Source organism: Miscanthus floridulus, chromosome 15 (assembly GCF_019320115.1).
Source record: "Miscanthus floridulus cultivar M001 chromosome 15, ASM1932011v1, whole genome shotgun sequence".
Classification (NCBI taxonomy): Eukaryota; Viridiplantae; Streptophyta; class Magnoliopsida; order Poales; family Poaceae; genus Miscanthus; species Miscanthus floridulus.
Window position 1 is genome coordinate 71430472 of NC_089594.1, and position 16653 is coordinate 71447124.

The following is a 16653-nucleotide window of genomic DNA, read 5'->3' on the forward strand; positions in this document are numbered from 1 at the left end:
TTTACCCAGTTAGGGTTAGGGTTCATCCGAACCCTCTTCTTTTCTCACATCCGAAGGGATCGAAGTTAGGGTTCAACCGAACCCTTTGTCGGCCAAAACCCTCTTCTTAGACCCGCACTGGATCTAATCTACTTTTTCCTTTTCTAATCGGTTTACCCGTTCTAGATCTAAAATCCTATAAACCTGGCTCTGATACCATTGTTATACTATTCAGATCGTCTAGGAGTGGATCAAGCCGAGGTGTTTGATGAATCAAAGACCTAGGATACATTCTAGTGCAGCAATAGAGAGACAGAGAGGGGTGGATGAGGTCTGACGAATGTGACACCGCGGAGGGGGAGGGTTCAGAGGCCGCCATCGGGTTCGTTGGTGAAGTTTGCGCACGGGCAACGATGCAGTAGGCGGCGCAGCCGGTGGCTTCCCGTCACTAGTTGCGCCCCTCACTTAGATCAGGTTTAGGGTTTGTCGGTGGGGAGGTCGGCTCAGGTCAACCTCGTGATAAGAGCCGCCGGCCCCCATCTCTTTTTATAGCGCAGGATGATAGGAGCCCTCCAGCCATGGTGGGCTGGGCGCCCCCAATCAGGGCGCGAGTCAAAGGCCCAACTAGGCCGTTGGGTCCAGTTAGGTTAGAGATCAATCTAACAGTTAGACCTATAGCATCACTAGGAGCATAGATCTAGCCGGGTACTTGCTGTTGAATAGAATCATAAATTCTAGAACATCTACCAGTGCAGTAACAGTATGTAGAACGAGAGAAAGGAAAGGGTAGAAGATGGACGTGTCAAACCCAACACCGTAGTGGAGGAGGATCCGCTCGCGTCCGTCATGGAGTCGATGTCTGTGCTAGGGCAGCGACGGTCGGGGAAGACGGGTGGCGGCGCAGTGCAGTGGTGACGGTGACGCAGTCCGATGGCGACGCGGCTGGTGGCTTTCCGTCACTGGCTGCGCGCCCTCTAGATCAAATTAGGGTTTGTCGATGAGGAGCTCGGCTCATACGAACCTCGTGACTTGAGCTGCTGGCCCCCACCTCTATTTATTGCGTAATGTGACAGAGACCCTCTAGCCATAGTGGGCTGGACGCCCTTGATCAGAGCATGGATCAAAGGCACAACTGGACCGTTGGATCCCGTTTGTGATTAGCTAACAGATGGACGAGCTGCAGGACTGGCTGGTGCACTACAGGCAGCCCGTGCATCTGTGCGACACCTACGCGACGTGTGGGCCTTTCACGGTTTGCGACGAGGCCGCCGACCCGATCTGCGGCTGCATGAAGGGTATCTCTTTGAGCTCGCCCATGGACTGGGAGCTCGGGGACAGGAGAGACGGGTGTGTGAGGAACACTCCGTTAGACGTCTACGGAAGCGGCGGCGGCAGCAAGACGGCATCGGCTCCCACGGATAGGTTCTACGGCGTGCAACGCGTCAGGTTGCCTCATAGCGCGGAGACAGTGCCGGCTGCGACGAGCGGAGAGTATTGCTCACGAATCTGCTTGGGCAACTGCTCTTGCACTGCGTATTCCTATGGGGAGCGAGGCTGCTCTGTCTGGCATGGCAAGTTGACCAACGTAAATCAACAGTCTGATGGTTCAGATGATGGAAATGGGGAGATGCTTTACGTCCGTCTCGCTGCAAAAGACGTGCCAAGCAGTGCGGCGAGGAAGAAGAAGAATTGGAATCGCCATTGGTGCAAGCGCTGCAGTCTTGGGGCTCATGGTACTTGCTCTGATGATGGTCTGGAGGAGAAAAGGGCAGTGGTTTTCTTGCAGTCGCACGCCAGGAAATGCTCGAGGCGGCGGCATTGGGGTCATTGCATTTCGATATGCCGATTTGCAGCGCGACTAAAAACTTCTCTAAAAAGTTAGGGGGAGGCGGTTTCGGCTCCGTGTTCAAGGGGTACCTGGGTGACTCGTTCACCATGGTGGTAGTGAAGAGGCTCGACGGCAACCATCAAGGAGAGAAGCAGTTCAGGGCAGAAGTGAGCTCGATCGAATCATCCAGCACATCAATCTAGTCAAACTGATCGGGTTCTGCTGCGAAGGCGATAAGAGGCTACTCGTGTATGAACTATGAATACATGCCAAAGCACTCCCTTGATGTTCTTCTGTTCAAAAAGGCTAGTTTCATGAATTTCAGACTCCGTTTTCATTTAATAGAATTTAAAAATTATTTGCTCGCAAGTTCGTGGTCATGTCTCGACGTGAAGATGTGTGAAATTTTTGGTCTATTTCTGCATACGGCCTCAACTAACACTTACTAACATGAATATCATTTTTGCATTCATGAATTGCCATTATTCGACACACTTGCAGTTCAAATTTGCATTTGTCGAAAAAATTCAAAGAAATTAAATAAACTAAAGAAATATAGCAAAATTTCATAAAATTGTGCCAACTTTCAACATGTAGTCTCATTTTATGTAGGGAGGCTCGATAAAAAGTTTGAAGACCAAAATTGAAAAAAAATAAATAAGTTTGCCTAGTGTGCTAGCTAGACACTAGGCAAACTGGCCTCTTTGCCTAGTGTCTCATGGAAGACACTAGGCAAACTTATTTTTTATAGTGTTTGCCTAGTGTTGGGTTATCGACACTCGGTAAAGTTAATTTTCAGTTTATATTGTTTGAGTGTTCTTTTATTTAAAAAAAAATCATAGTTCAAAAACATTCATATTTGCCCAGTGTCAGATCTAGGACATTAGGCAAATCAGTAGAAGACCGGTACTACTTGACCTGGTCGGTACTACCGGTAGAAGACCGGTACTACCGCTAGGCCAAAAACCAGCACAACTGTGAAGACCTGTAGTATCGATGAATTTCCGGTACTACCGTTCAAGCCGGTACTACCGGTAGAGTACCGGTACTACCGGTAAGTCAAAAACTGGCTCAGTTGTGAAGACTTGTAGTACCGATGTACAGCCGGTACTACCGGTCAGGCCGGTACTACCGGTAGACGACCGGTACTACCGGTAGGTCAGTTTTGAGCAAAAACACTGGGTACGAACTACCGGATGTCAGCCGGTACTACCGGTCATACCGGTACTACCGGTCAAACAGCGGTAGTACTGCTAGGTCATTTTTCCACTGTTTTGTGAAGACCGGAAGTACCGGTACTTACAACCGGTACTACCGGAGACACTTCGAAGAAACCCAGCAGTGAGGTGTGCCAGGTATTTACTCTATTTTTATAAATAAATTTTGCAGTTGAATTTTTTTTTTGCCTAGTGTTAGATCCTGGACACTAGGCAAAGCAGGATATTCAACACTTAACTTATCCTTGCACCCAAACCCGAACCCCAGGCCCAGAGCGCGCGAGCTCTTTCAGCGAAAAAAATTTCGCCCGCCCGCCCGCGCCGCTGGAAGTCGCCCGCCCGCCGCCAGCGTTCGCCCGCCGCCTACCCGGCAGCTGGGGCGCCCCGCCCGCCCTCCATTCCGACCGCCGCGCCCGCCCTCCATTGCTGTCCGCCGCGCGCGGGGGGCCTCGCCCGGCCGGTCCGCCAGGGCGCTGCCGCGCGGCCGCCGGCGCCCCTAGCCCGGCCTGCTCGGCGGGAAGGCTTTGGCCACCGGGCGGCCCGTGGCCAGGCCCCTGCGCAAGGCCCCTGCGCCGTCCCGGGGCCCCCCGCGCCGCCGGTCCGGCAGCAAGGTGCCGCGGCCCATAGCCTGGCCCCGCTCGCCAAGGAAAGGCACGGCCGCCAGGCAGCCCCTGGCCGGCCCCCAGCGCCGTCCCCTGGCTGGTCCTGTGCCGCCCCATGGCTGGCCCCAGGGAGAAGGTGAGCAGCAGTAGAGAGGGAGGAGGAGGGAACAGAGAGAGAGGAGGAAGGTGGAGAGAAGAGGAAGCCCCATCGATCTGCTCCCGTCCGTCGGTGCCCTGCTTGACATTCCGTCCACCGACGTCTTGCTCTGGTGCCCCACCCCATAAGCCAGCGCCTTGTTCCGGTGCGCCTCCTGCCGGCCTGCAGCCCCGTCCGACACCGCGCCGTCTCTTTGATCGATGACTAGCACGCACGAGGTTCGTCGACCACTTTTGTATTCGATACATGGTGTATGAGAAGTAGTGGTACAAATATGCATAGGATGGATAAATGATGATGCTGGCGGTGATTGTGCTAGTACTAGTTGTTGTTGTGTTAGTCGATGTAATTGCTTCCCTTGATATATATGTGTTTAGCGGCTATCGTGCCGTTGGTTCATTGCAGGTTTTGAGAATCTCACCGTACAGGGGAGGTGCTGCCGAAATTTTTAGACGTCTTAATTCATTTTGTTTTTATTTGCAGGAAAAAGAAGGTGAGAAAGGAGCAGAGGCGACCTCGATCGTCTTCCTCACCGGTGTCGGTCTGCCTGCACCGCGTCGCCTCGCCACTGCACCGACCCTCCACGGCCCTGCTAGCCTGACTCCACCGCCACCTTAGGTATAACCCCTCTTTCCGTATCATGGTTGTAGGTGGCGAAGCCCAGTTAGGCATCTCCTGTTCGAAATACATACGGTTGGAGGTATGTAAATCTTTGCATATCGATAACCATATGTGTTTCAAATTGTCCACGTTTTTTTGGACAGCCCGCGGCTGCGTAGATGGATTAGTTTTCATGGTCTGCTCCTATCCGAGATAGAGTTTCGGTATCACCTCCCTGTTGTTCTCCGGATACACTCTCCTTGTCAGGACATGTATTTGGAGAACAACGGGTAGGTGCTGCCAAAATTCATTCTTAGATAGGAGTAGATCATGAAAACTAATCTCATTTACGCATCCACGGGTGGGATTAGGGCCTATCCTCACCTATTAGATGGTAGGAACACCGTGTAGCTGCAATTGATGCTTATATTACTCACTGATATATATGTTAGAGGACGGATGACCGTGAGTGGATGTACACGGGCCACAGAAGCAAGGTTGATTTCACCAAAGAATGGATGTGCAAAACAGATGAGTTCTTGGAGTCAGCTTTTGGCGAGGCTGGTGGCAGACCTATTAAAGCTTTGTGTCCCTGCAGCAAATGTGCAAACAGAAAAAGGCAAAACAAGGTGAATGTGGGTAAACATCTAGTGAATAATGGGTTCACGCCAAACTATACCTGGTGGGTCCACCATGGTGAAGGCCATCGTATGAGAGAGGAGGTAGTGAGACCACGTCTGGAGGGTTTCGATGCTGATGCCGGGGTAGCGGACATGTTAGATGACTTTCATGAAGCACAGTATGTTGAAGGACGTAGGTTGGAGGAGATGGATGCAACAACAAAGGCATTCTACGACATGATGGAGTCAGCATAGAAACCCCTACACGATAGGACAACGGTTTCTCAACTAGATGCCATTGGACGTGTAATGGGGTTCAAGTCCCAGTTTAGCCTGGGTCGAGAAGCCTACGATGGTATGTTGGCCCTCATTGGCAGCCTGCTTCCTGAGGGCCACATTCTACCAAAGAGCATGTACGAGTCTCAAAAAGTGCTTCGTGCACTTAAAATGTTGTATGACCAAATAGATGCTTGTCCGAAGGGGTGTGTCCTATTTAGGAAAGATCACAAGGATGCAAAATACTGTCCAAAGTGTGAATCCTCCAGGTACCTTGAGGTTGACTCTGGTGATGGCCAGAAGAGGCAGCTTTCTATCCCGTTGAAAGTCCTTCGGTACCTTCCGTTCTTACCAAGGATGCAACGTCTATATATGACCGAGGAATCCGCGAAATAGATGAGATGGCACAAAGAGGGCAAACAATACAATCCAGACAAGATGGTACATCCCTCCGATGGTAAAGCATGGAACCACTTTGATCGCATTCATAATGACAAAGCTGAAGAGGCTCGTAATGTACGTGTTGCGCTGGCAATAGATGGGTTCAATCCTTATGGTCAGATGTCTGCTCCATACACTTGTTGGCCCATCTTCATTATCCCCTCAATCTCCCCCCCGGGGTCCTCCTTCAATGACAGAACATCTTTTTGTCATTGATAATTCCTGGACATCCGGGGAATAACATGGGTGTGTACATGGAGCCTCTTATTGATGAATTGATCCTTGCTTGGGAGGACGAGGTATGGACATACGATCGGGCTACAAAGAGAAACTTCAAAATGCGTGTTTAGTACCAGTACTCCATGCATGACTTCTTGGCATATGGGATATTCAGCGCATGGTGCATTCATGGGAAGTTCCCATGCCCAGTATGAAAGGCAGCTCTGAGGTTCATTTGGTTACAGAAGGGTGGCAAGTATTCGTCATTCGACAAACATCGTCAATTCCTCCCTATGGACCATCCTTTTAGACAAGACATAAAGAACTTCACAAAAGGTGTCGTAGAGACAAATCCTCCACCACACATGATGACTGGTGCCAAGGTTCATGCTCAGATAGATGCTCTCGTGGCCAACGAAGGAGGTGGTTTTGTGGGATATGGTGAGCAACATATGTGGACACATAAGTCGGGCTTGACGAGGCTCCCCTATTTTAATGATCTTCTCTTGCCACATACCATTGATGTAATGCACACTGAAAAGAATGTCGCCGAGGCACTTTGGGCTACACTCATGGACATTCTTGATAAGTCCAAAGACAACCCTAAGGCTAGAGTCGACCTGGCAGCATTATGTGATAGACCAAATCAACATATGCGTCCTCCTAGAGGCGGCAAGAAATGGATAAGGCCTAAGGCCGATTTCATCTTGAGCAGAGACCAAAGGAGAAAAGTACTTGAATGGATCCAGAGGTTAATGTTCCCTGATGGATATGCAGCGAATCTGAGGAGGGGAGTGAACTTATCTACTCTGCGAGTCCTAGGGATGAAGATTATACATTTAACCCAAACACATATGATGGAGAATTCTTCCAAGAAGAGGGGTTGGAAGGAAGGTTTGAGATAGACTTAACTGAAGCGATTGGAATGGAAGTAGACAATGAATGGGTTGATGCAGGCAACGTTGGAGACGAGGTGCTAAATGAGAAGGACTTACAAATGCTTGACCGATTACAGTTAGGCCAAGATAATGTTGACAACATCCCCCCTTCGGATAGTGTCGAGTATTTCGACATGATTGATAGTGATGATGAGACTTATGATCCAGCTAATCCCGATCATGAAGATTATTTTTAATACAAGTAATAATATGTTATTTTGTAATTTTAGTTTGTTTCTTTTGCCTTTATGTAATTATGTTATTTCTAATACAACATTGTTTTTTTGTTTTTGATTGCAGGTGATTGATCAAAGATGGCGGGCGGGCGTCAAAATAGGAGGGTCAGCTCGATCTACCAAAGAACACGCCTGGTAGACACCACTACAGATGAGGACCTATCGATGCCATCGTAGAGGAGGAGGAGGAGGAGCAGCACCGGTCGCAGGAGGCGGTCGTAGGAGGAGCAGTTACCACTGCCGCAGGAGGAGGACGAGCGGGTGGAGGACGAGGAGGAGCGGGTGGAGGACAAGGAGGACGAGAGGGTGGAGGACGAGGAGGACGAGCGGGAGGAGGACGAGGACGGGGAGGAGGAGGAGGTCGAGGAGGAGGCAGCAGCGGGTTCGGCTTCCTCTGGTACGCCGAGTGTGTACTTGTGAGGTCCCACGAGCCTCCCTACGTGGCCGATACCTTCTTACAGATGCCCGAAGATTGCACTCGACGGAGAAACGTAAGTAAATTAACATGTTTTCACTACTTCAAATGATATGTTCAAAAATCACACTAGAAGCTAACTATTATTCTTAATAACTTGTGCAGGGGCTAGACGGTTGTAGAGTCTGCAGGATGTCACACACGCAAGGTCAGTGGCATCCTTGGCCTTCTGGTCAAGGAACACTTCCCTGGCTTGGTCCAGTTCGCCGGGAGAGAGGAGCCACCCTACACGTTTGCCCACTACGCCAACGCCCCCAATGCTATAGATCTGCTTGGCAGGACATTCCCCAACAAGGCGGAGTGAGTGAAGGTTGAGCTATGGGTAAGTCTTCCTCGTACTACATTGTTCAATACATCGCATTCATTGGACATTTTTTGAAATAATGAATGAATACTTCGTGTGTATATGCAGGATTTCTTCAGACTTTAGGAAGGCTTTGAGGACACGGTGGATGTGGTGCTAACCAAAGCATGTAAAAGACTCGTGAAGCAGCTACATTACGAGGCACGCGTCCAGGCCATCATAACATACCACGGGTCCTACCTTGCAACGAAGGTCACAAAGAAAGAAGCAAGAGATATGGCACTGACCAAGGAAGAGTTCATGAAGGTAAATGTATTTGAACATTAATAATGTAGTGCTGATAGCTTTAATTTAACTTCTTATATGTCATATACTTCATGGCTTGTAGGTGGTTCCGTGTTGGTGCTCCGGGGATCCCCGATGCTGGGAGATGATGGTGGACAAGTGGTTGGACCCCGAATGGATTGCCCAGCATAAAGCTTGTCGGGAGCGCCGTTTGCAGATGATAGGTGTACCACACCATCAAGGCAACCGCAGCCTCAACGGATACACGCAAACTTGGGTACGAGAATCCATTTTTTATTATAACGTTGTATGTTGCATGATTTCTAATCATCTTGCTATTTTTCTCGCAGTCATCGTCGCATGGTGGGCAGCCGGTTACCTAGTTCATGGCATATGCCATGGCCCACAAGGGCAAGGCGAAATCCGACGTCTCCTACAACCTGGATGACCCTCCTTCAGCATACAGCAACGCGACCATCCATAGCCATCTCAGTCAGTATACTGAGATGGCAAGGGCGGTCCATGGGCTAGAGTATGATCCGAGCGCCCATGACTTTGACGGAGAGATCGTCATGAGGGTGGGAGGTGGCAAGAAGCATGGGCGGTATTGGATGGGTGATGGTGTCATCGACACGTCCTCTACTCCCACCCTCTCCCAGATCCGAGCACGGAGCACGAGCGCAAGCCCGACCATATGTCCACGGCCAACCACTGCTTCGCACCTTGTCAACAAACTCCAGGTAATTTCTGTTTTATTCATTGCTTATTGATATTTACATACCTTTGCCTTACTTTAACATTGGGGGTCAAATGTTGTAGGCCAAACTGCTAGAAGAAAGGAGGCTTCGCGAGGAGATGGAAGCGAGGGCGGTGGAAGAGCGGGAGGCCCAATGATAGAGGATAGAGGAGCTGGTGGGGTTTGTGTCCACTCTTGGCGCCGCTATGGGGCGGACCATGCCAGCTAGCCTAGTCTTGCCACTTCCTCAAGCAGCTACTCCTGTGAGTACCAATATATTACTTATTATGTTCCAACCTGACATAGGGCACACTAGAAAAAATATGCAATCTCAAACATACAATATGGTGTTGGTGGTGACGGTGGTTGTTGTTGTGGTGTGGTGGTGGCAGTTGTGGTGTTTGGGTGGTGGTGGTGGTGTTGGTGGCGGTGTATTGATATGTATGTTCTTGACGGTCATCGTGCCATTTGTTTTCTTGCAGGGTTTGAAAACCCCTCCGTGCAGGGGAGGTTCTGCCGAAATTTTTTATTGACGGTATCCTTTTCATTTTTTTCAGCATCAATCGGGCGTGGCATCGAATCAAATTGGAGGGTCGCCGGCTTCACAGATTGGAGCGTCGCCGGCACCACAGCTTGAGCCAAATCAAGTGAAAGGGTCGCCAGCTTCACAGATTGGAGCGTCGCCGGCACCATAGCTTGAGCCGAATCAAGTGGAAGGGTCGCCTGGAGCATCAAACCACGGGCCTCTTCACCCTTGACAATCGTCGTGATCAACTTGTTGTGAACTTTGTTAAGAAATTTGGTTGTGCACTTATGAACTTGTGAACTTGTGGCACATTTGGACTTTTGGTATGAACATGTGATATATGTGAACATGTGGTTCTTATTTATGATTCATGTGATATATTTGTGGTGTTTGAATATGATTTATATTTGTGTCGCAAATGGAATAATCAAAAAAAAAATCAGTTTCTGGTTACTTTGCCTAGTGTCAGGGGTCTGACACTAGGCAAAGGGGCCACACGTGGCACACCTGGGAACAAGCTTTGCCTAGTGTCAGAAAACTGACACTAGGCAAAGTAGGCAGTTTGCCTAGTGTCAGAGGCCTGACACTAGGCAAAGCTTGGCATATTTGCCTAGTGTAGGTGGCCTGACACTAGGCAAAGCTTGACATATTTGCCTAGTGTCGGACGCCTGGCACTAGGCAAACCTTGCATACTTTGTTGAGTGTCAGACCTCCGACACTAGGCAAAACGTCCGTTACGATTTCCACCGTCAGTGGAATACTTTTGCCGAGTGGTGTCCTTGACACTAGGCAAACACTTTGCCGAGTGTCCGAGGTTTGACACTCGGCAAAGTGCTCTTTGCCTAGTCCGCCTCTGCCGACCCTTGTTTGCCTAGTGTGACACTAGGCAAACTGTTTGCCTAGTGTTTCTGGGCCTTTGCCTAGTGCCTGCGGCACTAGGCAAATCCCGCGATTCTAGTAGTGAACCTCAGGTACCAAATAGCCGTTGGAGTAGCAAGAGGCGTGGCCCACTTGCACACGGGTTGTCGGGCTGCTATCATACATCATACACTGTGACATCAAGCCAGAGAACATATTCCTCGACGCCTCGTTCCTACCTAAGATTGCGGATTTCGGGATGGCAAAGGTCTTGGGAAGAGAATTTAGGCCCTGTTTAGTTGCACCCCAAAATGCCAAATTTTTCAAGATTTCCCGTCACATCGAATCTTTGGACGCATGCATGAAGCATTAAATATAAATAAAAAATAAAATTAATTACACAGTTTAGACGAATCTTTTAAGCCTAATTAGACTATGATTGGACACTAATTGCCAAATAACAACGAAAACGCTATAGTAGCGTTTTGCCAAAAATTTTGGCATCCAAACTGGCCCTTAGCCATGCGATAACTACGATGAGAGGAACCATCGGATATCTTGCACCTGAATGGATTAGCGGAAAAGCTGTTACATCGAAAGTGGATGTTTACAGCTACGGGATGGTCTTGTTTGAACTGATATCCGGGAGGAGGAACTCAAGCCAAGTACCTCAAGGACGGTGACAATTCAGAATTTTTCCCTCTGCATGTCGCGCGCAGGCTTCATCAGAATGGAGAGATCGAAAGCCTGGTGGATGCAAATTTGCATGGCGAAGCCAACCTTGAGGAGGTTGAAAGAGTTTGCAAGGTTGCTTGCTGGTGCATTCAAGATAGTGAGCTTGATTGACGAGCCATGGCCGAGGTGGTGTAGTTTCTTGAGGGTCTTTCTGAGGTCTACATGCCTCCGGTGCCAAGACTGCTCAATACTATCACGGGAGGGTCGCCAGTGCCGGTGTACTACCTCGAGTCAGGAGAATTTGTTGTTTCACACGAGCAAAATGAATAGCAAGCAAATCAGGCCTGGTTTAGTTCCCAAAAATTTTCACCCCAAACTATCACATCGAATCTTGCGGCACATGCATGGAGTATTAAATATAGACGAAAACAAAACTAATTGTACAGTTTGGTTGAAAATCGCGAGACGAATGTTTTAAGACTAATTAGTCCATGATTAGCCATAAGTGCTACAGTAACTAACATGCGCTAATGATGGATTAATTAGGCTTAATAAATTCGTCTCACAGTTTTCAGGCGAGCTATGTAATTAGTTTTTTTTATTAGTATCCGAAAACCCCTTCCGACATCCCCGAAACATCCGATGTGACATAAAAAAATTTCATTTCACGGACTAAACACACCCTCAGTTGCCTTGTCTGCTGAAACGTCAATTTTCTTTGACTGGAGGTAGTAACATTTAGTTGCACTTCAAACATATTATTAAGAAAACTTTCAGCGATTCATGGAAAAATTGTGGTTTGCATCTTATATAAATAAAGTTGTCATTTGTGATATGCTAGATCTCTCTTCAACCGAGAGGAAATTGTCTTAAAAACAGACTAAAGCCAAGCGCGGCGTTGCCGCGCTCTTGTTGGAGGAAACCTGCCAGTGAATTTAGCCTAGTTCTTTTTGCTTGACCGGCTGGTTAATTTCTAAATGATCTTAATGGTTTCAAAGCTTGTGTTCTTGTCGATAAGGCTTAAAAACCTCCAGTGCTCCTTGGTAGAAGACTGCATGATAGGAGCCTCAGGTACCAAATAGCCGTTGGCGTAGCCAGAGGCCTAGCCTACTTGCACACCGGTTGCCGGGACTGCATCATACACTGTGACATCAAGCCAGAGAACATACTCCTCGACGCGGCGTTCACGCCTAAGATTGTGGATTTTCAGATGGCAAAGGTCTTGGGAAGAGAATTTAGCCATGCTATAACTACAATGAGAGGAACCATCGGATATCTTGCGCCCGAATGGATTAGCGGAGAAGCTGTCACATCGAAAGTGGACGTTTACAGCTATGGGATGGTCTTGTTTGAACTGATATCTGGGAGAAGGAACTCAAGCCAAGTGTACCTTGAGGATGGCGACTACTCAGAATTTTTCCCTCTGCAAGTTGCACGCAGGCTTCATCAGAGTGGAGAGACGGTTGGAAGCCTGGTGTCGATGTTTCGGACCGGGGGTCCTCAACCAACCAGTAAATGTGAACTGCGTGCCCCTAATCCCAGATGGTGATACAAAGAGACACAAGGTTTATACTGGTTCAGGTAATCGATGCCCTACGTCCAGTCTGAGAGATCGATCTTGTATTCCTTGCACCAAAGTGCTTGTAGTAGGGGGTTACAAGCTAGGTGTGAGAGGGAGCTAGCCCCAGGTCTCGGTGAGGTGTCGTGTAGGCTGCTTGAGACGTTGCTCTCAGGTGGCTGGGAAGTGTGTGTGTGTGTGTTACACGGTGTTATTCCTCTTCCCAAATGGCCCAAGTCCTCTCCTTTTATAGTTGAAGAGAGGACAAGGACAGTACATGTGCTAACTACACGGCGTCGTGCAAACAGAGGTGGCGCGTCCGAGCCCTGTGGCGGCGTGGTCGTTGGAGTGGTCCGTCCTTGGAGCACTGGGGCGGCGTGCTGGTCACATCCGATCCTGTGCGTCATGGGAGCTCCAGGACTGCCTTGGAGTGGGTGCGGCGGTGAACGTGCGAGCCGCTGTGGACTGACTGTGCGCGAGGCCGAGGCTCGGTCGGTGCCGAGGCCGCACCGCAGTGGGGGGTCTCGGCGGACACGAATCCTGAAATAGCCGAGACCTTGGTGCATAGTGTCGAGGCCCTGAGAGAGCGGTTGATCTGGTGCGCTAGCTCGGAGGCGGTGATGACCCGGGCCAGGCTGTCCATGTAGTGTTGTTTTCGAGGCGGGGATTACGGGGCACAGTGTAGTGCGGGCGCTGATCGTGGGCACAGCGTCAGAATACAGTGACCGATAATCCTCGCCGTGCCCTGTCTCAGCCGGTATGGCGCCGATGCGACCTCATGTTCCGTCGGCCATCCCACGGTGTCGAGCCGTTGTCCGGCTGAGATTGCGGGAGTGGTTGACATATTAATGGGACATGACATGTTGTTGGGAAGACCGGCCGAGGCGGGGGCGACGGGCTATGGATAAGCTGGCCTCGCACGAGATGGAGAACAAGGCCTCGTGCGAGACGAAGAATAAGGCCTCGCGCGAGGTGGAGATTGCGTCTCCTTGCCGAGGCCTTCCGCAAGAGGTCTCACGCGAGGCGGAGCTCCTTGCTGAGGCCTTCCATAAAAGGCCTCGCGCGAGGTGGAGATTGCGTTAGGACGCCGAGACCTCCTATGCGAGGCTCGAGGCGAGACGGAGAGCCTGGTGGGCTCGGACGTGGCCGGTGAGGAGCCCATGGCTTACCTCCTAGCTTTGTTTTTTTATGGGACTTAAGTGACCCTTTTGATGTTCGCTCGGGGTACCCCGTTCTACGATACCCGACAGTAGCCCCCGAGCCTCCGGGGGAGTGCGTGCACTCTCCCTGAGGGTTTGCCAAGGCTTGGTTTGTAGCCACTCCCGTAGGAATTGGGTTTTGTTTCTTGAGGTTTCGGTGGGTGCGCGCGAGCGCACCCGCCGGGTGTAGCCCCCGAGGCCCTGGAGGAGTGGAGTTACTCCTCCAGGGGCTTTTGTCGTTTTCGCGTTTGAGTGAGGAGTTTTTATCGTATTTGCCGAGCCCACAAGTGCAAGTTCGGGTCATGGGGGTCTCGGCGAGGTTGCAGGAAAAGCCCTCTAGCCTCCGTACGGAGCGAGAGGTCTGTCAAGGGTCCCTCAGCTTTTGGTACAACCCTCACACTTCCTTTTCGCTCGGAAGGAGGGGTGGAATGTGCCAGGCTACCCTCGATGGGCACGAGCGTGGGCACTTCCGGTGAGCTGTTATCGGGTGAGTCCGAGTGGAGGCCCATGCCCCATTCGCTAGGGGATGGCTAGCGGTCTAGAGACACACTCCAAGAGTACCAGAGGGTTTCTCTAGTGGGTGCCGAGGCCGTTCGCTAGGCCTCAGTGGCTCAGTGCCTCCCTACGGTGGGATCCCATTCGGAGACTTCCCTGCCGGTCTTAGACACGACCTAGGACGTCCTGAGTGATTGTTTGCTCAGGCCTCGGCCATTCGTAGGCTCGCCCCGAAGTCGTCCCTGACTCTATTGCCCTAGGGCAGCTGTCGAAACCTCTGGGGGCCTAGCCTTCGAACCCCTGGACCGTAACGGGCTTGGTGCCCTTTATCGTATTTGAAATGAAACTTCTAGCGTGGACTTAGACCGTTTGTCTTTGTCTTGGGTGCAGGAGGAGCCCCCGAGCCTCCGCCTAGAGCAAGAGGGCAGTCAGGGGTCCCTTGGCTTTTTTATTCGACCCTCACATATCCTTTTTGTTCGGATAGAGGGTTTGTTTGCCGAGCCCATTCGGGTGTGAGCGGGAGCCGCTGGGTCTCGGCAAGGTTGCAGGAAGAGCCCGTAGCCTCTGCAAGGAGCGAGAGGGCCGTCGGTAGCTCCCTTGGCTTTTTATACGTCCCTCGCGCATGAGGGTTTGTTTGCCGAGGCCCCTTTGGGCGCGAGCCTGGGTCGCGGGGTCTCGGCATATCTGCAGGAAGAGCCCCCTAGCCTCTGCATGGGGTGAGAGGGTCGTCAGGAGCTCCCCTATCTTTTTGTATGACCCTCACGCTTCATTTTCGCTCAGAAGGAGGGTTTGTTTTGCTGAGCCCCTTCGAGTGCGAGCTGGGGTCATTGGGTCTCGGCAAGGTTGCAGGAAGAGCCCCTTAGCCTCTGCATAGAGCGAGAAGGCCGTCAGGGGTTCCCCTGACTTTTTGTACGACCCTCACGCTTCCTTTTCGCTCGGAAGGAGGGGTGGAATGTGCCTCGCTACCCTCGGTGGGTACGAGCAGTGGCACTTCTGGTGAGCTGTTATCAGGTAGTCCGAGTGGAGGCCCGAACCCCGTTTGCTAAGGGTCGGCTAGCGGTCCGGAGACGCGCTCCAAGAGTAACGGAGGGTTTCTCTAGTGGGTGTCGAGGTCGTTCACTGGGCCTCGGTGGCTCGGTGCCTCCCTACGGTGGGATCCCATTTGGAGACTTCCCTGCCGGTCTCGAACACGACTTAGGGTGTCCCAAGCGTTTCGCTTGCTTGGGCCTTAGCCCTGTATAGGCTCGCCCATGGTCGTCCCTGACTCAGTTGTCCTGGGGTGGCTGTCAAAACCCCTTGGGGCCCAGCCTTCGAACCCTTGGACCATAATAGGCTCAGAGCCTGGTTCCTTCATCTGAAAGGAATAGGCCGGGGGGAATACCTTCCCCATTGGCTTGGCAACGGGTGGCGCGCCTTTTGAGGTGGTTTCCTGGGGAGGCGAAACAACGCCTGCTGCCGTAGTGGCCGAGCGTGACGTGGTGGATGGGACGTAACTGTTCCCGCAATTAATGAGAAAGAAGTGGGCGCGTGGGCGGCAAAATCGGCTCATGGTTAACCGCGCCGGATCGGGAGGAAACTTCCCCGATTTCATCGCCCGTTCGTTTTGCCTTCCCCCTGCATAAATACTCGAAGAGTCTCGCCCCTCCTCACCTTACCTTGCCTGCATTAGCTCTGCCTCCATCGAGCCGTCGCTAGAGCAGCGGGTGCCGGGAAGAAGAAGGGAGAAGAATGAGCCTAGGGAGAAAGCGAGAAAAAGCGAGAGCATGGGAGAGAGAGAAAAACTCATCGTCGCATCCGATCCCTCCATTGCACTCATGGCCGGCGACATCGTCGTTGTCGAGGCAGACCCCTGGGATCCTTTCGATGTTACCGTGGAGACACTCTAGTCGCTCGTCGATGGTGGACTCCTTCACCCAGTGACGGACCCCACTAGGCTAGAGTGGATTGCTCCGTACGGCAAGCCAGAGCCGAGGCCTCACGACGGCTACGTCGTGAGCTTCGTCTCCTTTCACGAGCGCGGCCTCGACGTCCTGGCGGATCGGTTCATGCGGGCGCTCCCGCACTACTACGGCGTGGAGCTCCACAACTTCAATCCCAACTCCATCGCTCAGGCAGCTATCTTTGTTGCTGTCTGTGAGGGGTACTTGGGGATTGCTCCCCATTGGGAGTTGTGGCCCCATCTATTCCGGGCGGGGCACACCACCAAGCCGACGGGCACGTCGGGTACGAGGAAGGCGATGAGGGCCGGCGGCTGCACTCTCCAAGTGAGCCAGGACCGCCAGCACCTCTACATCCTGTCCTAGCTCACGTCCTCCAACCGCCGGTGGTACACGAGCTAGTTCTACCTTCATAACGACGACGGAGGACTTCCCCCCTACACCGGGTGGATTGTGGGGAGTTGCCCGGAGAGATGGAAGTACGACGTCCCG

At 51.5% G+C, this 16653-nt stretch overlaps 1 protein-coding gene across 1 annotated transcript; it reads left to right on the plus strand.

Moving 5' to 3' along the window:
- The first annotated feature begins 4856 nt into the window (after positions 1-4856).
- LOC136506725 (uncharacterized) lies at positions 4857-9561 on the plus strand. The gene is made up of 4 exons (XM_066501619.1): positions 4857-5164; positions 8806-8917; positions 8997-9176; positions 9471-9561. The coding sequence occupies exons 1-3, from the start codon at positions 4857-4859 to the stop codon at positions 9069-9071; spliced, it is 495 nt and encodes a 164-aa protein (XP_066357716.1). The 3' UTR covers positions 9072-9176; positions 9471-9561.
- Positions 9562-16653: the final 7092 nt, after the last annotated feature.

What these genes read in the sequence shown, in the direction of transcription:
- LOC136506725 (XM_066501619.1), top strand. Translation starts at nt 4,857, where the DNA reads ATGTACACGGGCCACAGAAGCAAGGTTGATTTCACCAAAGAATGGATG. An exon ending in GGGGTAGCGGACATGTTAGA is followed by an intron (nt 5,165 to 8,805) that starts TGACTTTCATGA and finishes TGATGGTGTCAT; the next exon opens with CGACACGTCCTCTACTCCCA. An exon ending in ACCTTGTCAACAAACTCCAG is followed by an intron (nt 8,918 to 8,996) that starts GTAATTTCTGTT and finishes CAAATGTTGTAG; the next exon opens with GCCAAACTGCTAGAAGAAAG.